This window comes from Rhinatrema bivittatum, chromosome 4, assembly GCF_901001135.1.
Source record: "Rhinatrema bivittatum chromosome 4, aRhiBiv1.1, whole genome shotgun sequence".
In the NCBI taxonomy this organism is placed as follows: domain Eukaryota; kingdom Metazoa; phylum Chordata; class Amphibia; order Gymnophiona; family Rhinatrematidae; genus Rhinatrema; species Rhinatrema bivittatum.
Genome location: NC_042618.1, coordinates 441,996,970 through 442,022,847, shown reverse-complemented (window position 1 = coordinate 442,022,847; position 25,878 = coordinate 441,996,970). Strand labels below are relative to the sequence as shown.

The following is a 25,878-nucleotide window of genomic DNA, read 5'->3' as shown; positions in this document are numbered from 1 at the left end:
CTGTCTTCCACATTCCACGGGATTTAAAGCCACTAATTGAAACTCGCTTTTAATGGCTGTTATGACCCATAGTCCTTTGCGATACTGGAGATTCACCACCTGCTCCCTGTTCTCTGCTAGCAAGAAGGTGTCATGTGGCTTGCAGAGGGAAAGAAGGATAAGCTCTCATCATCATCAGCCCATATCCCTAAATTTAGCTTTTTATTAGAACCTAGAGAGGAAGAAATCTCCCACTGAAACAGAAGGATTGTTAGGGGATAGCAAGTGTCACTCTGGTCACCTGGCTGGCAAGCATGTTGAATCTCTCATTCTAAGCAAAACAATTATGGTAGAAATGTGAAGGCCCGATCTAAAAGGCAGTCGCATCCAAGGAGCAAGCTAGAAATTAAAAAGTAAAGCTGATGTTTCAGCAGGTGGTGCGATTTCTGTTTTAAACTGCCTTTATTTCTTACAAAAGGTCAGCAGTTTACTAAAAAATTTTCATCGGCAAACAGTAGGAGAACTCTTTAGGGTATCCGATCAATGCACTTCTTCTTGACAGCCAGAGCCAAAAAGGAATAATTTCTCTTTACTTCTAAACCGCAGTTCTGGCTTCATGGGACTACGTCCAGCTTTCTCTCTCTAGACACCATCCTCTTCCTCTCTTTCAACAAGTTCAACATTTTAATTTCACAATATCATCTGAGCAATAGTAAAGTGCTTTATACAACAAACTATATACACAATGGAATAGAGTCAATCTGAAAGAGGCCAATAACAAATACCTTTGAATACAGGGTCCAGATGACCTTGAGCATAAGTACCTGAATTAGGCTGGCAAGTGCCTTCACTGTGACTCCTTATTTGACGAAGAGTGCCCAAGGCTTCTCTTCCTTCTCATGGCTACAACCTCACAAGTCTACAGAATTCCCTCTTATAGTCCTTTGACTTTACTCCTTGTGGAATCCTTATGAATACCTTCAATACATTAACTGTATTTCTTACTCATCAGAACTTCTTGATAAAATATATGTCCTGAATTCCTCAGAAGCAGGGGCCCGGTGGACAGAGTCTCTGAGCTGCAAACATCTCTCCATGCGGTTTGGCACTCCGAAAATTCTAGCTTTAGAAGTCACTTCTCTTCCATGTGCAATTAGTGCACAAAGAAAACCACCTAGACTCGCTCTACACTTCCTTTCCCATCAGTCACAGACACTTCTTAAGATTTCTGTCACTTTTCTTCCAAGAGCTGCTTTCCAAAGGTGAATGAAACTCTTCATGTTGACAACCAGTCGGCCAGTCCTTACATCCTCATGTCCTGCGACGAGGTATTCCAGACCTGAAAATCCAACAAAACAATCTGTGAACATATGTCCATGTAGATACAAAAATGGACTAAAAACAAGCCAAGAAAAACTCAATTTTGTTGGTGTATTTCCCAACCCATTCTAAGTATCAAATATGTCTACTCAATAGGACTAAAAGATAGGAAACCTTTTGTTTGGTCTAAAGGCTTAGCAGATATAATTTTGGGTCAGTAAGGTCCAGCAACCGCCCTAGGCTATATTGAATCAGAAGAAGAGGGAAAAACTTCATTTAGGCCAGATGACACATAGTAACGGAGAGGTCCATACTGAGTAAGAAGGAGAAAGTTATCCGGGAAAATTAGCCAGATAACTGTACTCAGACTTTCAGCAGAAACTACCCAGTTACACGTTCTGCTGACTATACCTAGATAAAGTCAAAGTTATCTAGATAACTTTACGACAACCCTCCAACATGGAGGGTACGTTGTGGAGAGTGAAATATAGATTGCAGGTGGGTGGTGGACTGGAGAGAGTCTTGTGATTTTCAAGAAAATATGAGGCAATGGTACACCCCCCCCCCCCCCTATATAAGAGGCTGATCTGAGGCCTGACTGCAGAGGCAGCAGCAGCAGCAATAATGGGCTGGAGACTGAATCAGTGCACACTTTGCTCCCATGTCCCATGATGGCCCCACCCCCTCTGTGCTTCCACATGGGAGGCAGGGCCTAGGAGATGAGCACACGCTGTCAACAAGCCACTGCTGCTGCTGCCGGCACCACAATCTGAGCTCACTGCCCCATTTAAAAAAAAGAAAAGGTCCGTGAGGCAGGAAAGGTTGAGGGAAGTGCCATTTACTGTAAAGTGTGCGGGGGGCGGGGGTATACGACTGGGGTTTTGTTTTTTTGGAAAGTTCGCAACTCTACACAGGGCCAGATTTAGGTACAGGCAAAACAGGCAAGTGCCTTGGGCACCAAATTTTGAAGGCCCATAAACTGGGACTTCCTCTGCTCCTGTCTGATTTCTGGGGGCAAAATCTCCCACCTCTGGTCCCCTGCCTATGGGAGCCATAATCTTAAATCTGGCCCTGACCCTACACCCACCATTTCTCTCTCACTGTGCCAGCACCCCCTCACCCAGGAGACACTGGTTCTGGGCAGAGAGGGTGGGGAGAGAGAGAGAGACAGGGATGGATGGATGCTAGACATATTTATCTAACTTCCCTATCTCTTCCCCCCTACCTCCAAAAATGTAAGCAGTCAAATTCCACTTGTGATCTTTCCCAATTAATATCGTCCTTTTCTGAAGTAAACTCTTATGAGTTCTGCTGGTGAAATATGCTGGAAATATACTGTAAGCAGTTCCACAGATCATTTTATCTTTACGGATGGAGCTTAAAAATGTGAAATGACCTGTTTTCTTTTAGCTTGTAATTAGAAGGTCAAAGTTTTATAGATTGCAGGCCTCAAGAGTCTCACAAGAAAAAAAACCATTTGCATATTAAAAAAACAATGTCAGTGGCATTTCAATATGGTGTGTTCCATACATATTCCTGTCATATATGTCCACAGATGTAGATGAGGAACCTTCAAGAAGCCAATTAACTCTAGGACCTCAAGTCAGACAACAGGGCCTATTAGATGAATTGGAATTAGCACCTGGACAAGAGCCAGAGGGCTCAAGTTTTAACCAAAGGTGATTCATGTAGTTTAGTCTCGCCCACAAAAAAATTAGAAAAATGTCAGAAGCGCCCTAGAAGGTGCACCATGACCTCTAGACACGTCTGCAAAGCGTTGAACTCTTGGTGTTGACACATGGTTTTTAGATGAGGCTTCAACTTGTCCACAGAAGATATATTGGAGCAACATTCTCAAAACACAGCACATGATTTTCATGCTTAAAACTGAAGTTTGCCTAGCTACAATGCTTGGTTCTGTGATGGGCCTTTACCTTAAAAGAACTGCCTCTGTATGCAAAGAAATGGCCTATTTTGATCTACCGTACTGGAGCAAGGACATTTTGCTCTGCTTAGTTTGATACGAATCCATTTACTCATCTTGTTTACGTCCCAGCAATGGCTGTCTTTTGTATTGTTAAGGTAAGCTGTTATGCAGTGTATATGAAAAGGGCTACATAAAATGAATTTTTACCTCCCCTATCCTTAAATCAGCTATTCAATAAGAAGATGCCATTTGATGCAATAAAAATATAATCCTAGGGCAGACCTTTCCTTCTCAGAGGCTTGCTTTTACACGGTCATTCTGAAACCATTTCTGTGGGTAAAACAGCACTTTACTTAGAAACCTGCCTGCCATGTGTGTGCGTATAAACTTGTGTGCCCGGTGCCACGACACACTACCTTTACCTGCACTGACAAAAGGTGTTCCCAGGAGCCAGGCTGCACCGGAGCTTGCACTTGCATGCGTACGTTTGGAATTTTCAATACCGTGCTATGGAGAAACTGTCTATGAGTATGTGCTCTCAGTTTGAGGAGGTTCGCAAGGCTTTGCTGAACCATTCCACCATCAGTCTTGAGACCTATGGTAGTGTTTCCCAGCCCTCTCCTGGAGGCAGACCTAACCAGTCTGGTTTTCAGGATTGCCACAATGAATATGCATGAGATAGATTTGCATACCCCCCGAAGAAGAGGGAATCATGGTCATTGCTTAAGGGTGACACCTAGTGGTGGGCTCCAGAAGGAGCTTGATGCCTCCAGCCCAGGGCTATCACAGTAATGACTAGACTAGATCCAGGGGGGAGGCCAGAATAGGGTGAGAAATATTGCTAATGAAGGTTCATGGCACCAGATCCTAGCCCTAGTTCCAACTGAACTGGAAATAGAATGGGTAAACAGAAATACAGTAACTGGATAACATATGAAATCTAAATATAATGCATAACAATTATAACAATAATCATTTCCAAATGCAATGCAGATGGCATGAACCATCCACACACATTCTTCCCTATGCTAAGGATTTTAAATTTAGCAATTCATGCAAGCAAATCCCACGGGGGAAGAAAGATATGCAAGAAATGGCACTGTTTTAAATTAATTACATTTCTTTAATTGCTTTTGTGTGCACAGTATCAGGGCTTACAAAGCTCTGTTGCTACATCTTCCAAAGCTGGCCCACTGCATTATTATCGGGGGTACAAAGTCAGCACTGAAGTCTGCAGAGAATTTCACAGGCATATGTATGTACATTAAAATTCATGATTATATCACAGGTAAAGAGGGAGAATTCTTCTAAGATCTTGGATAGAAAGTCAAAAGAGATCAGTAAAATCTAAATATCCAAAAACACAAGTAAATCAAAATTTTTCTAAGTCAGGTGATGCATAGAAAAATAATGTATAAAACCTTCTGGAAACATACTCCCAGCATAGGGCAATGATTCTCAAACCCAGTCCTCAGAACTACTCTGGCTGGGCTGATATGCAGGGTATCCACAATGAATATACATGGCCCATATTCAGGGGCAGACCAATCTCCAATCCATGTGGACAACCAATCCTCTCAGGTTTTCAGGATCTTCTTAATCAACATACGTGAGGTAGATTTGCATGCCCACTTCTTCAACTGCATGCAAATCTATCTTGTGCATAACTATTAGGAAGATCCTGAGAACTCAAGCAGATTGGAGTCCACAAGGACTGACGGTTGCTTGCCCCTGCATATATCTGCATGCGCTATCAGGGTAATTTTAAAAGGAACGCACGTGCGCCCATAAACTGGAATTTGTTGCCAGAGGATGTGGTTAGTGCAGTTAGTATAGCTGGGTTTAAAAAAGGATTGGATAAGTTCTTGGAGGAGAAGTCCATTACCTGCTATTAAGTTCACTTAGAGAATAGTCACTGCCATTAGCAATGGTAACATGGAATAGACTTAGTTTTTGGGTACTTGCCAGGTTCCTATGACCTGGATTGGCCACTGTTGGAAGCAGGATGCTGGGCTTGATGGACCCTTGGTCTGACCCAGTATGGCATTTTCTTATGATCTTATGTGAGTATTGGAGTGCGAGCGGAGGGACGCTGCAATTTTAAATTGTGCTCGCAAGTAGGCATGTATCCTCCCACGCGTATTTCGGCTAGGGCTTTAGCGGCTTTATCGCGCACATGCGGGCGGATTTTAAAGCAAGCTCGCGCAAGGGGAAAAAAACGGTTTTTCAAAGTAGTCCATCAGTTTCGCCCAGGTCATATCGAGTTCTTCAAGATCCCTCTGATTCTTCATCCTGAAGCCCCCCCCTCCCCCACCTGAACTTGTGCTAAATTCCCTAAAACTCGAGATCTCCAGACTTGCTCCTCATCAGGGCCAGAAGTAAAGTTATGCCGCCAACAAGCCGGCGCGCGCCATGGTCGGCTGTTTTAAAAATGCGGATCTGCATGCCCATGCCCCACCCCCCTTCTTCTTGACTTGCGCACAGGTATGTACGCACACACTTTGTGACTTCTTAAAGTGCGTGGTGCTTGCGAGAGGCCTGCGCACGTGCTTATATGGCCTTTTTTTTTTTTTTGCGCGACCATCGCTTTTAAAACGAACCCTAATGCGTCTCTAATTCATGAAAACACGTCATGCGTATTCGTTATGGAGAGCCTGAAAACCAGGCTGCTGAGGCTATTCCCGAGGATGTGGATGGAAATCATTGGTTACTGTCAGCATGTCACAATTTAGTCCCGGAGATCCACAGCAAACATGCACAGTATAGATTTGCATGTACTGGGAGCCAATTTTATTGAATGAAGGTGAACTAGAAATGTTTGAAAGAAATAAATACAAATATATCTCATGCATATTCAGTGTGGTTACCTAATAAATCAGACAGTTAAAGCTCCAGACCAGGTGGGCTCAGCACTAAGAACTACCAGCGTGTTTGGCTACGTCTAGAAAGTCTTTTTTTTTTTTTACACAGTTAGTATTATGTGCATGCCTCTCCACTCCCCCCCACAAGAGAAAGAACGTATTTTGGAAAACAGAACCCAAATTGTTTAGGCCTTGCTGGTTACATGAGAAGCCACATTACCGGGATTGAGAATGGGGCAGGTGCATCCTCTGTTTGTCCATGACTCCGGGTACAATGTCCGCTTTCCCCTCCGAATCTTCAACTTTGTCATTTTTAATACCTTTTTGACTTTCACATTGACCTCTGCATGGGAGCCTCTGTCGTGTGCCGATAAAATCTTTACCTTGAGCACTGTTCAACAAAGAAACACAGCAAATTTCACACTTGTGAAGGACACAATCCAGCCAGCTGCACATCACAAGCAGTAAGTGGGTCAGTTCTGATTCTTCAACATAATCATTTTCCAAGCTTTTCACACTGAAAACTCCAGAATTCTTTTAAAGAGAGCTTAGAACAAACAAGGCTGGTGTTCTTCCTGTTCCTTAGGATTTGAAGTCAGGCTGTCAGCTTAGGGAAGGCAGAGGCTGCCTCAGATGTCCATGCCTATGCTAGGAAGTGCCATTGGTTCCCGATCCTAAGAAATACATGAATCTGTTATGCTTCTGTTCTTTCAAAGTGTTATGGAGAAGGGGGACAAGATGAAAATAGGGTTGATAAACCAATTGCACCCCCTGGTAAAAGGAGTAGACAGATCAAGGCTAAGCTCATTAACAATCTCATGAAAATGTGAATGCAAGTATCACCATTTCCTCCTGGAAAAATGGCCTCAACATTTTCATGATTAAAAAGACAGTTGTTAAAGATGATTGCCTCTCATGAACCTGATAAAATATTCTGTTGGTTCAATGAATCAGTTTTGACAACCGTTTCTTCAAAGAAAAATCTGAACTTGCAGTACAATCTATTTTGTATCTGCAAGGAATCTGAGGCAGATCTGCTTCACGTTTTCGGTGGATCGGCTTTACATCCTCTCCCAGAACCACTGTAAAAAAAAAATATATATTGACAGATTCCATTCCCACCCCCATCCCTCCAAGCAAATTCGGAGTAAAATCAGAAATTTCCATCCAACCTGAACCAGGCTAAAATTAATCAAACTGTTTGCATGTCGCTAGTAGCCAGGTTTGTGGGGGGAATGTGAAAGATCAAAGGCTTGCAGTGAATCAGTGCAGGGAGCTGCAGATATGAATTTGCTTGACATAATTGCGCGGTTTCAGAGCTTTGATTCTGCAAAAATTACAGATGTGCAAAAAACTAAAACACTGGTTAACATTCAAATGGCATAGAATCAAATACATCCTGACCCAGTCCCCAATTCTTTTTTTTTTTTTTTTTTACAAGAATAAGAAAAAAATGCAGGAGCCCAATATCTACAGATTTTCAGCCCTTTACTTGGCTTTGGAATTTTTGCAGGTCTGGTTTCAGGATTTCAACAATGAATATGCATGAGATATATTTGCATACAATGGAGGCAGTGCATGCATATATACCTCATACATATTCATTGTGGATCTGCTGAAAACCAGCCCTGTTTGTGGTGTTGCCTACATCTGGTCTAGGGACAGAAGCAGGAGTAATAGTACTAGACCTGTAGTTGGGATTTAGGCACAGATAAACATGCTTTCATTTTCGGACCATAAAATATGATTTATGTGCAGAAAAATGTGTTCTGTGCTGAAAGCCATTTTTGTGCGCATAAATCACATTTTACATGCATAAAACAAGCAGAAACCAACTTTTGTGCACATAAACATTTTTTATACACTCAGAACATGATTTGTGCTTGTTTTTTTAAACTTGCATGCATTGTAGAGACTCTCCCGAGTTAAAAACATGCATTCAGGCTATGCAAAAAGCTGAGTGCATATTTTAACTCCTGTTTGTGTGCACATTGCTCAAGTGAGTGTTTTGTTTTTTTTAACTTCCACTGCATTAGCAGACCATTAACTTACTGCACTGGGAGTTAAAACACTTTTTAGCAAGTGCATTAACACACTGAATTTCAATGCATGGTTTTAACACTTCCCTTATTACCTCAGGACCTGGGCTTCTCTCTTTTATTTTTTGGCCTGGAAGTTTCCTCCTGCTCAGTAGGACCAGGGGATAGGATCGGGCTCCCCATGAGCCTTCATGTGTAAGTCCTCGATGTTTTCCCCCTGGTTTTATAGCCTCCCAGTCTAGCTCAGCCATTGCAGTGATGGTCCATGGCCGGGGTCACAGACCGCAGCTCCCACCTGAATCCAGAATGTGCGCAGCTTAGGTTCAGGCAGCAGCTGCCACCGTCGCAAGATAGCTGAAACCCTCCTGTCCCCCCCCCCCTCCAGGTTCTGCCATGGCCAGCCCGGGGAGCAGAAGCCATGCCTGGGAATTGAACCCAGTTCTTCTGCACGGCACCACTGAGCCGCCCCCACTACTGAAACCTAAATCGCTTCTATGCTTTGGCACAGGTAAAACGACCGAGGAGGGAGGGTGGCCATGTAAAATACTCAGCCATGGTAGCTATTTCTCCGAATCTATCCTTTCTTCTTTGGCATCTTTTTGGCTTGTGCCCAACCTTCTTGCTTTTCATTTTGCCACACAGCATTTTATTTTTTGTGCTTTTCGGACGTGAACCACTTTTTGTCTGTAGATGCCATACAATGTTTACATAATTCAGTCAACACAAATAAAATCATTGTGACCGAATTTGTTTTATGTCCCGATTTGCATTTAATTTCAAGGGCGAAAGCAGTAAGGTTTTTGAAAGCTCATTCTTTTTAGTCTCTCCTGCTGTTACGAATCTCTTGATAACCCTTCCTCAGAAACCCAAGAGTGAATCACCCCAGTGCATGGCACAGAGGTGCACTACACAAACCAGGAAAGAGGATTTTTCAAAACGAGAGGGCAGCACAAAAATAAAAGGTGCACACGAAGTGGGAGAAATCCCTTTGAGCAGAGGCTCTCAACCCAGGCCTTGGACTCCTAGCCAATTGGGTTTCCAAGGATATCCACGGTAACATAGGGAGAGATTCACATGCACTGCCTCCCTTAAATGTTAAATATAGCTCATGGCTGAAGGGAAAAGGGGAGAGAGAAAAAAAGGGGGCTGGGGGATCAGCGTGGAGGGAGAGAGGAGTGGAGCCTGGGGTGAGGGTGCACAGCATATTCACTGTGGATCTCTTGAAAACCGGATTGCCCCAGTCAGCCCCCAGGTCCAGGTTGGGAGCCAGTGCCTCAGAGTCTTCTAGCCCAGCTCCTCGCACACTGTGGGGCTTTCTTCATTCAGCTCCGGGTCCTGCCTCCCTGCTCATCGCCCTCCGCCTCTGTCATTGATCGTCCTTCCCTTCACATGGAGAGCTGGGAAGCAGAGCACCTCAGGTAAAATTTACCAAGTTGTTCCCCACCCCACCCCACTGTTGATCTGATCATCTGCTGGATTAAAATTCAGTCACCGCCACAGCCAGGAAGCTAAAGAGAAGGGGGAGTCGCAGGTTTTCAGTGAAGACTGCTCAGGCAGAGCTTTCCTTCCCGAGTTACACTGCGTGCGCTTGGCAGGGCGTGCCTGGTCTCCCAGCGCATCTACGAGTGCAAAACCGCGTGGCAATTTAAAAGAACATGCTTTATAGAACGAGCACGGCTGCGCGCCGTGGCCACGCGCGATTAGAGACCTTTCAGTTTCTAGTGACTACATTGTTCTGGGTTTTTTGTTTTTGTTTTTTAACTTTTTGCCTTTATTCTCCCTACGACCCTCTCTCTGGCCTCACCACTTATTTTCTCCCTAGCCAATTCCACTGTCATGCTCTGAGACTTTCTACACCAGCTCCTACACAATCTCCCTTTCATCCCCCCTGCCCAGCGAATCGTCCATTCATCCCTCAACCCCTTCTCATCTCCCCCAGCTGATCAGCCCTGCCTCTCCTTCCCGCCCCCACAATGACCCCCCTCCATGCTGCTGACTCGAGATGGCAGAAGGAGTAAGAGAGCGGTGGTGCATCGGGTCACATGGGGTCCAGCTGGCACTTTGAACCGCACAGGACACCATACTGCTATGCAGCTGAAAGAGCCAATGGGGCCCAGCAGGAAGAGGAGGATGTGGCCCAGTGCAAGCTCCACTCACCTGCTCCTTCTGCTGTCCCGATCAGCAGTGGTGAGAAAAGTAAAGTATTCATGGGCCTCTCTGGTGGTGGTCTTCATCTCCACCACTTCAGTTTTTGCACTGTGTACCTGTAGCACTAGTCCCAGCCTGTGATGTCATGTGTCACAGACAGACAAACTGAAAATAATTTATAAGCCATTTTAATTTTCATAGAATATGCTATAAGGACTATTGCTTGTACAGCATGAAATATGAAAACATAGAAATGTATAATCTGATAGCAGATAAGGACCTCCGAGCCCATCCAGTCTGCCCAACCTTTCTGTTGTATGCACCAGACCCCAGTTGATCTCAGGCTTCACTTCTTAGTCACTAGGAACCTTCTGTGTTTATCTCATCCTTCTGTGATGTATATGAATTTCTCATTCATATCCCCCTCCCTTTCTCTTCTCTCCTCCATGATATAACCTTAGGGCTGTCCTTAAGTTAGCCAGTTATACATAACGGGCTAACTAGCAGTTGCGCCGCTGAATATACCCAGCTAGCTTAAAGTTAGCCGGTTATACATAACGGGCTAACTAGCAGTCGCGCCGCTGAATATACCCAGCTAGCTTAAAGTTAGCCGGTTATGTATAACCGGCTAACTTTAGGACAGCCCTACGGCCTGACCAGAGTTAACCACAGAAGTTAAGCTTAAGTTAACCGGCTAACTCTGCTCCTCCACAAAACACCTCCTGCCCCCCCTCCCCGAAAGCCCCCATCTTACCCGGCTATATTTAGCCAGATAAAGGCTGAATATATCTGGGTAAGCCATTTAGATGGATAACTATTACATTATCCGACTAAATGACTTTTGAATATGGACCCCAGTAAGACCAGTGGTAGGAGGTTTTAACTGGGTTGGGGCCAGTGGCAGCCTCTACCTTCCACTTTTTTCCCAATGGGGAAAAGAAAGTGAGTTCAAAAAGGTTCTGGGTAGACTACCTGGCTAAAAATCATTATTAAATATAAAACTACCCACCTTTTAGAACAGGACTTCACAAACCTATCTTGGGGACCCACAGCTACTCGGGTTTTCAGGATATCCACGATGAATATGTATGAGATACATTTGCCTATACTGTCTCCATAATATGCAAATTTATGTATAACCGGCTAAATAGCACAGCCGCATGATGACTGAATATGGACCTTATTGAGTTTAAAGCATTGTTTTTTATATCGGAGGTTGACTATTCAACAAATTTTAGTATGTATGTGGACTATAGAACTCGTGCTGCTATATTTATAAACTTTTTATTGATTTTGTTAAAAAATGGAATATGTATAGAATATACTGATATTTTAATAATTGATTGTATAATTTTAAATGAATTTATAATTCAATTGTATTATTTTTATAGTAAATCGCCTCAAGTATTTGAAGAACAGGTTAATCACAGATCTAAGATAATAAAAAATATTAAATTAATGATATCTCATCAACGATCTGTACAGAGGTATTACTGCCTCCCTTCTGCTACTGGTCATGCCTCTCCCTATGCACCCTTGTACTCTATGGGATCCAGCCACTGCCTTGTTGCATTGTCTTGCTACCTGGAGATCATCAGATATGATCACCCCATAGCCTCTGTACTGGTTGGTGGATAACAGCATCTCGCCCCCTATCAGGTACTGCTCGCTTGAATTTAGGCACCCTAAATGCACGACACTGCACTGAATCCTATTAATTGACCACTCCTCAGGCTTAGGGGGTTGCTAACTGTCTCCAGATTTTCAGGACGGGCTGATCCAGTCCTGGTTTTACTCCTCTGGCTACAGATACTTATAGTCTTGCTTTTCTTAGGGAATGCAATAGGAAAATGAGAATAGCTCCCAGCATTTAATGGAGTAAAACTAGGACATGATCAACCTGTCCTGAAAATCTGAAGCCAGTTGGCAACCCTACTCAGGCTTTCCTGGATCTTTCATTTTGTCTGCAGTAAAAGGTCATACATGGTTATTAACCATGTAGATAAACTGGTTAACTTGTGTTTTTATTATTATGGAATTTCTTTTACTGTTTTCCTAACTTGTTGTAAGTTGTTTGTAAGTATTATGGTGCATATTCAAAAGCCATTTAGATGGATAAAGTAAGTTATCCTTTTAAATGGCTTACCCAGCTATATTCAGCATTTATCCAGCCAAATTCTAGATGGCTAATAAGTTACGTAGCTAAAATTAAGCCAGATAAGTTAGAGGCGGTCCAGGGTTGTAATTGGAAGGAGTTGAGTTAACCGGCTAAGTTAACTGGCCAACTCCAATATTCAGTGTTAGCTGGATGACTTAGCCATCTAAGTCTGGTCGAGTCAAAGAACTGTCCTAAATTTAGCTGGCTAACTGATTAAGATAGCTGGCTATGTTCAATAGTGTGGCTGCACTGTTGAATATGCCTTCAAAGTTAGCCAGACAAGTTGGCGGGCAATCAAATCAAATAAGATAAATTGTTTATAAACATTTGATATTCCAAGCTGGTCCCAAGGCGGATCTGCTGGTACTCCCAAGAAGCCATGATTAGTCACCCTCAGAGATGGACTGCTGGGCTCACCAGTCTGACCCAGCATGGCATTTTTCACGTTCTTACGTCCTCTCCCTTAGAGATGTCCATTCTGTTGCAAATGTTATGCCATCTGCAAACAGACAAACCTTTCCTACTAATCTCGGTTCATGAAAATATTGACATGAACCAAGCCCCACATGCCTTTGCTTTTTTCTGGATTATATGACCAGATGATTGCAGGCGTTAAAATATGAAGTCCTGCCCCCTTTCTTACTTCATTGATTTATTTGTCCAACTCACCATATGAATACTTCATGCTGCAAAATACTTTGGGATTTCCTAAAGCCTGTTCCTTACATTCGCATTTACCTGGAAGAAGAAAAGCAAAAAACAGGATAGCACCAACTCTCTCAACCAGCAAATAGCAGCATCTGCAGCAGCTGGGGTTTTAACTTCAGTCCCAGAGGGTTCTGCATCTTCCGGCGCTTACTGAAATTAAACCCCTCGCAAAAAGTACAGGAGCAAAGACGAGCACGCTCAGCACACTTATGATAGATTTACTGTGGCAGTGTTTGACTGTCATTGCATTATGATGCATTGTTAACCAGCAACCCCTGGATGACCTTGCCGGCACAGCATCGGGATTCAAGCGCTGACCTGCAAACTTGCGGAGCATGGTTTGATTTCTATCTCCATTACTCAATGAATCGCCTTCGGCGAGGTCCTTGTCTGTGTTTTGAGGCAGGGGGACACCATACCCCCTCTAAATTGTCTTGTTCGATGCTGTATACACACACATGGTACAAATCACATTGCAAGTCACTTTGCAAACACTTGACCTTCAGGTTGCCTGCCACACTTACGTACGTATATTGAATGGCTGCTGTGCGGAACACATGCATAGGTAATTTGCTGTCTTTACTGGTTACCAACTTGAGTTTTTCTTTGTACGGAATCCAGTGCAGGAAATCATCTCAGCATGGGCAAACCTAAGAGATGACCAAAGACCTGACAAGGCAGCTCTTTTTAAGCAGCAGTGCTAGAAGGTATGAAAATGTTAAACCTCTTCTGCCATTACTAATTCTGATTCTTCTCCATTCCTACCAGCTATAATGCTCCATCTCCGAGTTCTCATTTTTCTTCATCATTCATCTGCTGTTCCACGGAGGCGGCAAAGCTCTAGGACTGAATTTTAGGTCAAACATGCCAAGCTTGCTGTCTGCGATCATTTTTTTTTTTTAAAATCAATTACCCACTGAGATACCGCTTTCAGTCAGTAGTGCTTTCCGAGTTGGCATCAGGAAGTTATCAGTTGAGTTTACCCAACAAAATCAATTGTCTTGTCAGCATGGAGGAGAACATACTCGGAGCTTATCACTCAAAATCTTCTGTGCAGTAGAGGCATAAAAAGTGATTTCAAACTGGGTTAACCCTGTGGCTAGCCTGCAACACTGAGTGTGTAAAACTCAAGTTTCAGTCTCCTGTGTGGGAGCGTCTCCAAATTGGCTAGTTTCATGCATACCACGATGAGTCAAACTCACTCTCAAGCCAGGGGATGTTGGGTTTAAGTCTTCTGTGGAACTTGGACTTGCTTGAACTCTTGCGGGGGTGGGTGAGGGGAGCAGGTGGGAAGGCAGCCACCACCGCCGTGCACAGGCGATGCCAAGGGTTGTGTGGGCATGCCATTTAGCCCCAGGGGAGAGGGGCTGAAAGGGATAGGGTATGTGAAAAGGTCAAGGACAGAAAATGGGAATTTATGGGAAAAAAAAAAGTGACTTCAAGTTGAGCCTGAAGGTGGACCCAATTAAATCATGAGCAATGATGCGGTTAGTCAGGATCTGTTAATTTGTTTTTTTTGGTTCATAATCAGGGGTCAGAATTCTAGGTTCAAAATTTTATCAACATTTTGAACAAAGTCCTTTACCCAGGTATAGGATTTTGTTCAGAGCTGTGATACATTTTAAGTATTAAAAATTATTCTTCAACATAACCACATTCACTACCTTTCCACTCGTGCGTCCAGTCCAACATCGCGTAGACTGACTTTTAAAAGAGCCTTAGCATGCACGCTTAGCAACCCAGTACCTTTCCCTCAGGAAGTCCATTAGGAAACACATTTGAAAACCAGGCCTAGATTTCTTAGTGCTTGCTTTTTCCTTAGAGACCCCTTGCAGTGCTGGAATAATGGCATTTTGTGACCCTCCGGGTTTTGTTTACTAAAGCTTTCAGAAGGCAGGATTTCCATCTCCTCAGCCACGGCTTGATGGAGCACACCCAGCAGCTCTCAGTGCATGTTTTAACTATAATCCATGTTGAGTTTAGACTCTTGCAGCTTCCATTCTGACTCTGGCCATGTTGGAAACATCATTTGTCTCCATCCACTTCTGCAGGTAATTTTTCCTTGTCAAAGCAAATTTAATTGCTTTCCTACAGTCTACATAAGACATGGAGATGCAGATCCTGCTTTTCTTAAGGAAGTCAGAACTACAAGTCCATGCATGGAATGGGGCAAAAACCAGGACTGGATCGGCCTGTTCGGTTGACCTGGGTGATGCAGTCCTTTATGAGGTATATAAGTCATGCGTTTCAATCGTTTTTTCTGAAAATAAAAGCACAGCAGTGAGTCTTTAGATGATAAGATATTTAGATGATAAGCGAGGGTTTCTCCTTTTACCAGGCCAATGGCTGCTATAAAACTACAGGCTCGGCTGTGCTTAGCTGATCACTTAAGCTTCACTTAGAATACCTGACATCTTTATTTTTCTCCCACATATTCTACCTAGATAAATCAAGTAAATAAATACAATTATGCTGGGGTTTTGTGGGGGTTTTTTTTGTTTTAGTATGGAATTGCCAAGCACCATCCAATCATCAGCTTTGTGTGGTCCAAGTCTGGTGGGGCCCTGTGATATGTACCATACAAAACCTACCGAATGTATTAACTAACCTAGTAACCTCCTTCCCCCTAACACTGCAACTGCTGCGAAGGCATCACTCTCACTGCAGCTTCACAAATCACCAGAAAAGTCTTTTCCCTTGCCGATATCTTAGCAAGAGGCAGACAAGACAAGGACTATGCAGTGCCATGTGCATTCTCACCTGAATGTCTGAGAGCAGAGAATCCCTGTTCCTCCTCCCAGTCCCACGTCGGTTTACTCTCATTAAACACGAAATCGGGCATTTCACGGTGCCAGCCTATATCTGCAGTGCTTTAATAAAGGGCAAACTGTGAATGCTCAGCAGAAAAACAAAATATATTCAAGCAGTAAAACAACCTACTGTTTATAAATGTCCTTCCAGATTTTTACCTGGGAGGACATTTATAAACAGTATGCTCCCAGATTTTATAAACAGAATGCTCCCAGATTTTTAAACTGGGAGCATTCTGCCTTGTTAAAGGCATAAATTGGGCTAGGGCGTACAATTTTCCTTTTACATGAGAAGCGGACTTTGCAAATCGTTTTGGCTTTACATGAAGTAAAAGTTACGTGTGTTAATTTTATGCTTTCAAAATATTATGCCCATTATTCAAAATGTATGAGCTACTGCAATGCAAAATCATGCAAAGCAGCTCCATTAACTATATTCGCAATGCTAAAATATGCATAAGACCTTGGGAGGTGCTTTATCACACTTTGTGATGTTTGAGAGAGATAGACTAGCTATAATGCCCTCATACTAGGTAGGTATTTATATCTCTATATGAGGCCCACATAGTTACTTGAGGTGAGGTTTAGGTAGGAGTGTAGGGGTTAGGGGCCACTTTGACATTCAGAGTTAGACGTACGAACAGAACAGTGCTCTCTTGTGAAGATTTGATGACCTTCGGAGTGAGGAAACTCACACAAAGATGAGATTTGTGCAATATTCTCTCAACCTAGCATGATGTTACCCAGGTAGAGAGTCCATCAAGCTAGGTTGAGAGAACATTGCACAAATCTCATCTTTGTGTGCGTTTCCTCACTCCGAAGGTCATCAAATCTTCACAAGAGAGCACTGTTCTGTTCGTACGTCTCATTTTGAATGTCAAAGTGGCCCCTAACCCCTACACTCCTACCTAAACCTCACTTTGAGTAACTATGTGGGCCTCATATAGAGGTATAAATACCTACCTAGTATGAGGGCATTACAGCTAGTTTCTCTCTCTCTCAGTATGCACCTCATAGAGTCCTGGCAGAAAAAAACCCCTACATGTGTAAAATCTAGACTTCTGCATGAAATTTGGCACACTTCAGTATATCAGCCTCTATGTCGTTTGTCAATATATTTTGGAAAAAAAGGGTGACAGGACTGTTAATGACAGTTTATATTTTAAGACTCTGGGAAACACTTTAATATATGATCCAGCAAACATAGAGGGAGCCATTTGGTTTGTTAATGATTCTATCTAGGATCTGTATTATGGGGCATTTCAGTGTAATTACTCCCTAATGAAACATCAGTGCTGCTTCCTTTGAACTGCAAATATGTCACAGACACAGACAGTAATAAAAATAGTAAGGAAAATGTTGCCATTTCAATGAATTTATATTGACTGTAGATGCAAAGGATTTCTTTCTTCCTGTGCCTGTGGAAAATCTCCCTTGAAAATAGGACCTAATATATCCCTGATGATGCCTGCTGCTCAACAAAATGGCTCTGCCAGTGTTCCTTAGATTGTATGTGTAAGATTCGTAGACTCTTGTTGCTGTGGTAGGGTTAACTCAACCTACAGGGAAGGCCCTGTAGGTCCCCACTGACAGCTGGCAGACCTGGACAAGGAAGAAACTGGTCAGGGGGCTTTGCCTATACCAGCAGGTCTTAGGCAAGAGTCTGTAGGAGAAGGCTATAGCACAGGTCCAGAGTCAAGCTAGGGTCAGAGGCAGGCAGCAGACAAGAATGAGGACAGAGGCAGGTGGCAGATGAGAATGAGGTCAGAGGCAGGCAAAAGACAACAGTGGTCAGGGTCCAAGCTAAGGTCAAGTCCAGGAGTCAGTTAAAGGGGTAGACAAAGGAAGTAATGACAGGAACTAGTGGAGCTGAGACAAGCTGGGTAGGAGAGACAAGAGAGGCTGGGCTGGAGAGATGAGGCAGATTGGGTTAGAGAGACGAGACAGGCAGGACTGGAACACAGATGCAGCAACTCACACTACAAGGTAGTCGACTCATTGCTGAGACGAAGAGAGGAAGTTCTGGAAGGCCCTTTATAGGGCTGAAGAAGCGACATCATCAGTGGGCGCCTTGAGCAGTTTCCTGCCACGGGCCCTTTAAGTTGTACGTGGTCCAGCGCGCGCGCCTAAAGGAGCCTGTGGGAGTTGTGGCAATGGCAGTGTCCTGCCGCAAAGAAGGGGACTGGCTGCTTGGGACTTCTGGGGAGTGTGGTGCTGCTCCCAGGGCCTACCCGCAAGTCGCGAAATGTAATAGTATGTTCAAATGTTATACAAAAAATTTAGAAAAATGACACATACTTTAAATTCAATTGCATAGTTATGGTTATCATTTCTTCCACAGCATCCGTTATTCCAGTTTGGCCTTGAGCTTGTAGTGTCAAAAGCATTCCCATTAATAAAACTGCCCTACAGAGCCTAATCATAACAGCTCACTTTCAGTTCACCCGGAAAGGAATAGCATGGATTATTTATTTATTTTTCTATACCGACATTCGATTTGACATATCACATCGGTTTACATATAACAAGATGTCTAAGGCGAACCTTATAATGACAAGATACATTATAACAGCTTAACTGAGTAACTGGCTACGTACATATAACTGTTTTACAAGATAGTATTGCAATAACATGCTTAATAGCATAACTTCTTACAGGACTTGGTGAGAGAGGTAACGGTGGTGGGGCCGCTTGGCAATAGTGATCATAATATGATCAAATTTGATTTAATGACTGGAAAAGGAACAGTGTGCAAATCCAAGGCTCTCGTGCTAAACTTTCAAAAGGGAAACTTTGATAAAATGAGAAAAATTGTTAGAAAAAAACTGAAAGGAACAGCTACAAAAGTAAAAAATGTCCAAGAGGCGTGGTCATTGTTAAAAAATACCATTCTAGAAGCACAGTCCAGATGTATTCCACACATTAAGAAAGGTGGAAAGAAGGCAAAACGATTACCGGCATGGTTAAAAGGGGAGGTGAAAGAAGCTATTTTAGCCAAAAGATCTTCATTCAAAAATTGGAAGAAGGATCCAACAGAAGAAAATAGGATAAAGCATAAACATTGGCAAGTTAAATGTAAGACATTGATAAGACAGGCTAAGAGAGAATTTGAAAAGAAGTTGGCTGTAGAGGCAAAAACTCACAGTAAAAACATTTTAAAATATATCCGAAGCAGAAGCCTGTGAGGGAGTCAGTTGGACCGTTAGATGATCGAGGGGTTAAAGGGGCACTTAGAGAAGATAAGGCCATCGCGGAAAGATTAAATGATTTCTTTGCTTCGGTGTTTACTGAAGAGGATGTTGGGGAGGTACCCGTAATGGAGAAGGTTTTCTTGGGTAATGATTCAGATGGACTGAATCAAATCACGGTGAACCTAGAAGATGTGGTAGGCCTGATTGACAAACTGAAGAGTAGTAAATCACCTGGACCGGATGGTATACACCCCAGAGTACTGAAGGAACTAAACAATGAAATTTCAGACCTATTAGTAAAAATTTGTAACTTATCATTAAAATCATCCATTGTACCTGAAGACTGGAGGATAGCAAATGTAACCCCAATATTTAAAAAGGGCTCCAGGGGCGATCCGGGAAACTACAGACCGGTTAGCCTGACTTCAGTGCCAGGAAAAATAGTGGAAAGTGTTCTAAACATCAAAATCACAGAACATATAAAAAGACATGGTTTAATGGAACAAAGTCAGCATGGCTTTACCCAGGGCAAGTCTTGCCTCACAAATCTGCTTCACTTTTTTGAAGGAGTTAATAAACATGTGGCTAAAGGTGAACCGGTAGATATAGTATACTTGGATTTTCAGAAGGCGTTTGACAAAGTTCCTCATGAGAGGCTTCTAGGAAAAGTAAAAAGTCATGGGATAGGTGGCGATGTCCTTTCGTGGATTGCAAACTGGCTAAAAGACAGGAAACAGAGAGTAGGATTAAATGGGCAATTTTCTCAGTGGAAGGGAGTAGACAGTGGAGTGCCTCAGGGATCTGTTTTGGGACCCTTACTGTTCAATATATTTATAAATGATCTGGAAAGAAATACGACGAGTGAGATAATCAAATTTGCAGATGACACAAAATTGTTCAGAGTAGTTAAATCACAAGCAGATTGTGATAAATTGCAGGAAGACCTTGTGAGACTGGAAAATTGGGCATCCAAATGGCAGATGAAATTTAATGTGGATAAGTGCAAGGTGATGCATATAGGGAAAAATAACCCATGCTATAATTACACAATGTTGGGTTCCATATTAGGTGCTACAACCCAAGAAAGAGATCTAGGTGTCATAGTGGATAACACATTGAAATCGTCGGTTGCAGTGTGCTGCGGCAGTCAAAAAAGCAAACAGAATGTTGGGAATTATTAGAAAAGGAATGATGAATAAAACGGAAAATGTCATAATGCCTCTGTATCGCTCCATGGTGAGACCGCACCTTGAATACTGTGTACAATTCTGGTCGCCGCATCTCAAAAAAGATATAATTGCGATGGAGAAGGTACAGAGAAGGGCTACCAAAATGATAAGGGGAATGGAACAACTCCCCTATGAGGAAAGACTAAAGAGGTTAGGACATTTCAGCTTGGAGAAGAGATGACTGAGGGGGATATGATAGAGGTGTTTAAAATCATGAGAGGTCTAGAACGGGTAGATGTGAATCGGTTATTTACTCTTTCGGATAGTAGAAAGACTAGGGGGCACTCCATGAAGTTAGCATGGGGCACATTTAAAACTAATCGGAGAAAGTTCTTTTTTACTCAACGCACAATTAAACTCTGGAATTTGTTGCCGGAGGATGTGGTTAGTGCAGTTAGTATAGCTGTGTTTAAAAAAGGATTGGATAAGCTCTTGGAGGAGAAGTCCATTACCTGCTATTAAGTTCACTTAGAGAATAGCCACTGCCATTAGCAATGGTAACATGGAATAGACTTAGTTTTTGGGTACTTGCCAGGTTCTTATGGCCTGGATTGGCCACTGTTGGAAACAGGATGCTGGGCTTGATGGACCCTTGGTCTGACCCAGTATGGCATTTTCTTATGTTCTTATGTTCTTAATATATTAAGGGTTAAATTAACTATGTACAGTGGCAGGATTAGGCCAGAAGTGATATGGTTGCTGAGGATATAAAATAAGGAGAGAAACAATGGCCAGGATATCCGCTGTAAACAGTAAAAACACAGACAATCCCATCTCTACCTTCTAAAGTCAAGTTTAATAAAAGGCTCATGGCATCAACATACATCTTACACAGTTTCTTAGTCTTTTATGGACACCAAAAACACCTGCATACTTTGCTCTTGCTCTTTTTATCTGCAGATGGGGTTAAGCAGGGAAAACTATGCATGTATTTTGGAATACCCATATGTAGTTTTCTATTGTAACCCAATGGTAAATTCATTTTGCTATATCGATTTTCAAATAATATTAAAAAAATGGCCTCCTTTCCCTCTCCCCCCCCCCCCCCCCCCAAGAAAGCCTGTATTTAGCACGAAAAATATATCCACTTACTCAATGTGGCTATGTTTAGTTACGGTAGGGGCTGCAATTTTTCACGAAGATCCATCCAGTTAAATTCTTAGTTAGTCAGGTAGATCCCTTGGAAAACTGCACTCTTAGAGGATAGTTTTATAACTGGATAGGGTTAAAGTCTGCACGAAACTTGTACACGCAGACTTTGACCAACATTTACAAAGCCTATACATTTACTTTGAAAGTGCCTGGGTAATAGGCTTGGTTCTCAGACAGATTAACACGCACAAAATTGCACCTCTTCTTTGCAGGGCGTAACTTGTGCAGGTGAATTTATGCACCCGTGCTTTAAAATAAAAAAGTTTGAGCATTAATTCCATCTCTATTCCCCACCCCCCACCCCCCTGGAAAGATGCTGTCCTATTCACATAACAGTATGCATATAACCAGGTTACGTGGGTCTTTTTATGCAAACTGAGCTAGTTTGTAAGAGCCATTTAAGCACAGAAAGCTCAGGTTTATACATACAACCAGCCTTGAAAATTCAGCCCTTAAGAGCATTGTTGAAATCAGTGCCAATGAAGTTAATGTGAAAGTCATCGCTCACCTGCTGATGCAGTTCCCAGTGACGGAGTCGCAGCTTCCAGCGCAATCACATGGTTTGCAGCCATATTCCCCAAAGCCCCAGTATCCCACCATGCACTTGTCACAGTGAGGACCTGCCACACCAGGTTTGCATGCGCAGTCACTGTTGGCTGGGTCACAGGTGGCATTAGTGCTGGAATGAAGGTTGGCTGATCCAACAGGATGACAGGGACAGGCTGAAATATCAAAATATGCATTAATCAGTGGAAGCTGAAAAAGTAAAAATTACATGTTGTTGAAAATTTACTTAGTACTAGTAAACATTATATTGCTGTACATGAAGAATTCTGACAAAAAATGAAAAAAAATCCATTATTAGTTTGATCAAGTATTTCATACTTTTAAAAGTAGGATGCGAGAAGAATGGCATTATTAGTTACAAACGTTAGAGATGGAGTAGGGATTCATGTTTGTATGATAGAGGTTCCACTCAAGTTAATATCCCAGCATTATTTTATCAAAAATTTTTTTTTGGGGGGGGGGGGTGGAATTTATCTTCATTGTTTGCTAAGGCCCAAACAATTTGATATCTTCAATGGGTTCTGATATCAGGGTAGTAACCTCCTATATTTCACAGGGTTTCAGTCTCAGCCAAAGGGCCAAGGATGGATCATCTTCAGCTCATGGTTCAGATCTTAGACTTGGATCTGAGCTTAAAAGAGGCAAAGGAATTGACCTTGGGTTGGATCCCAGAACTAGAAATCATTCTGAAGCATAATAAGAAATTTCTAATATCAATGTTGTATTTTGGACATTGAAGCGTGGGCCCTTGGTCACTGTAAGAGATGGCACCTCCCACAGGGCAGAGCCCTGTGGGGACTTGCAGCGATAGGCTAGCTCAAGGCAGAGATGGACACAGAGAATTAGCTTTATTGTACTGCAACATAGATGGTAACCCGAGGAACGGGTGATGACTCCAGCCAGGAGAGGAGGAACCAGATGGCAATGTTCCATCTGTAGGTTGCAGGGTGGAAAAGGCAGTTCCACAGTCTCACCAGGTCCCAAGAGGGAGATGGGTCTGGTAGTGGTCTGCCGAGAACCCAAGCTGAGATGGAGAAGCCCATAGATCTGGTAGTGGTCCGTGGTAGGCCGAGGATCTATGGAGAGAGAGATGAGACAATGCAAAGAGAACAGGAGCAGCAGTACTCACTCTGACGCTGGTAGTTGTAGTAGAAGGGAACCCCCCCGAGGAGCAGAGGTCCCGGACGAACAAGGCCCCTGAGGAGCAGGTACCTTAGACTTCCCAGTTGGTAGGAGGTAACCCCGGAGGGTAAGGAGGAGCGAGGCAAGACCTCTGTGGAGCGGGTACCTAAGTCGTCCTGGAGCGAGAGTACACAGAGCGGGAGCGTCTGGTAATGTGGACAGATCAGCATGGAGCATTCCTTGCTAACTCGTAAAAGGATCTGTGAGCGGAGATTAAATACCCGAGCTAGTGACATCATGCGGTGGGGACGCCCCCGAGGTTCCCGCCATGACGCACATAAAGGACGGGGCTGCACACACGTACGTGCCCTAGGTGATTACTGGAGAAAGATGGCGAACACAATCGCCCATGCCGGACCGAGGTCGCTGGAGGGTATGGTGAGGAGAAGCAGAGGCAGCCATCTTCCCAAAATGAACTGAGTCGGGTAGAAAAAAGGTGAGCAATAGAGGGCGCAGCCGTCTGCGACCGACGGGCACAATAATCAACATTTCCTTGGGAGATGCTTGCTTTTGCCCCACAGCAGTTTATTCCTAGGTACAATTTATTTTTGCACAAATCCCTTGGTCTTGAGAGTTCAAAATAGGAATACATTATGGTAATCAGATATAAAAGATATTCCGTTCCCTTACTACTTATATTTTCCATGGTTAATTTTAGGGGGAACCTTGGCACTTTTTAGACCTCATCCGGGGTGCTGAGCATGTGTGGTGGTGTGGTTGTAGTTTTGCTTTTGAAGAAGGAGAGAGTGCTTGTAGACTCCTTAGACATCATGGCCTAATCAGTGGGTTAGGGCTTTTCCTTTGCCAGTACCCTCATGGACTTGGAATGGGACTGTCCTTGGAGAAAGAAGAGATTTTGGGAAGAGTTTTTGTCTTTTCTACTGAGTTTTGGAGACCTGTTGCTGATCAAGAGGGGAATTCACCCCAGTTTAAGAAGAGGACAGCATAAGGAGCAGACTTTCCCTACTGCTATTGGAAGGATAGGGTCAGCAGTGACTTGCATCAGAAGAGAGATTGGTTCCCTTTCTGAAGACCAGGTTTCCAGTTGTTGTTTGATGAATCCTTTTGCCACCAAATTCCTACCCAGCTTAGGAGGAGAGGACTTTTCTTTCCTTTCTGGCCCCAGAAAGGGACATTGACTCAAAGTATAGACAGAGCAGAACAAGGCATTGGGATTTTGTTTTCTTGATTCAAGACAATTTTGAGCTTTTGCAATTTGAACTTTGCCAGGATTTTTTCGTTATAGTAAACCATTATTATTTGAACACCACTCCCAAGTGTCCAGCCTGATTCTTTCGAAGCCGAGAGATTTCAAGCAAGACATGAAAGAATGAGTACCATTGGGAGAGCATTGGGGAAAAGCGAGAGACTGTTCAAATCTCCGGAGGCTTGTCCTCTTCCTCACTGGGAGAACCCCGGCACCCTGCTGGTCAAAAGACTGTGCAGATGTGTGGAGAGGGAGTGCGGAGAGCAAGATTGATCCCCAAGGGACCGTCATGTACCCTTCCAAACCTGGAGGTCCACCAAGGCGGGGGGGGGGGGGGGGTTATACAGATGATATCGGGATAGATTTATCTCCAAAGTATTCATGGCCTTGTAGGGCTCCTCTTTCTCCACTGAAACTTGAAAATCTAGTCCAGTTTGGCATGGAATCTGAGCATGCTGGACTCAAGGAAAATGCTCCAGTCTTATTATGAAATTCTACTCCCTGGCAAGATCACTTCACTCAGCAACCAAGTATCTCCTTGATATTCCCTCGCCAAAATTAATATGCCTCGATGAAACACGAGAAAGAGCTCTCTCAGCAGCAGGTCCAATATTTAATTAAGAAATGTAACGACCCCAAGATATTTAAAAAATACCGGAAAAACCCACCTTTTTAGGATCGCCTTCAATGACTAATCTGTCTTTGTTTTAGGGATTATTTTGATTTTATATTTTATGTGCATATATTATGTTAGTAACAATTTGATGTATATTTGTTTTATATTGTGAAATATTATGAGTGTACTTTTGTAATCCACCCTGAATGTAAGAAGGGCGGAACAGAAATATTTTAAAATAAAAAAATATGACTTCCAGCCAACTGCTCATTCCTGCCCTACATGAAATGGGAAAAGAGCATGGTGCCCTTGGAAGATCTGGTGTGTATAGCAATCTACTGAAATAATATATGGATAGAGCAAAATGGTCTTCCCTGACCCATGCCATAGAATATAGACAGTTTTGATGTGATATATTTTCCGTGACAAATTCTTAAGTCTGTGCCCAATGACTTTCATAAACAGATGCACAGAAGGCCCTACTTTTTTAAAATTATTTTTGCAAAAGTGTTGCTGTTGCTGTGCTGATAAAAAAACAAAGCAAAACCCTGTTGATAACAGAAACAGACGTCTTCAGAATCGTTTCTAGGCCTGCACAGTGGCTTTAACAAAACTACAGCGATTGTAGAGACTCTGTGTCACCACTAACTCAGCTGAAGCTTAGAGGCGCAGTACAAACACAACAAGCTATGCTGAACATCGCTGCAGGCATTCTTCTCCAATAACTTTTAACGGCACATTTTTCAACAGTGCACACCGAGGCTTGCCTTGCATACCTGTCTCC

The 25,878-nt window shown here is 43.1% G+C and overlaps 1 protein-coding gene across 1 annotated transcript in view; it reads right to left on the bottom strand.

Annotated features, from left to right (window-relative positions):
* Positions 1-422: 422 nt before the first annotated feature.
* NTN4 (netrin 4) overlaps positions 423-25,878 on the bottom strand; it is a 105,421-nt gene continuing 79,965 nt past the window's right edge. Inside the window, exons 6-10 of the mRNA XM_029601579.1 lie at positions 22,031-22,244; positions 15,901-16,010; positions 13,102-13,170; positions 6,308-6,478; positions 423-1,318 (exon numbers count right to left, since the gene is read on the bottom strand). Of these exons, the coding sequence (XP_029457439.1) occupies positions 1,182-1,318; positions 6,308-6,478; positions 13,102-13,170; positions 15,901-16,010; positions 22,031-22,244 (701 nt within the window). The 3' untranslated portion in view covers positions 423-1,181. The remainder of the gene's footprint in view (positions 1,319-6,307; positions 6,479-13,101; positions 13,171-15,900; positions 16,011-22,030; positions 22,245-25,878) is intronic.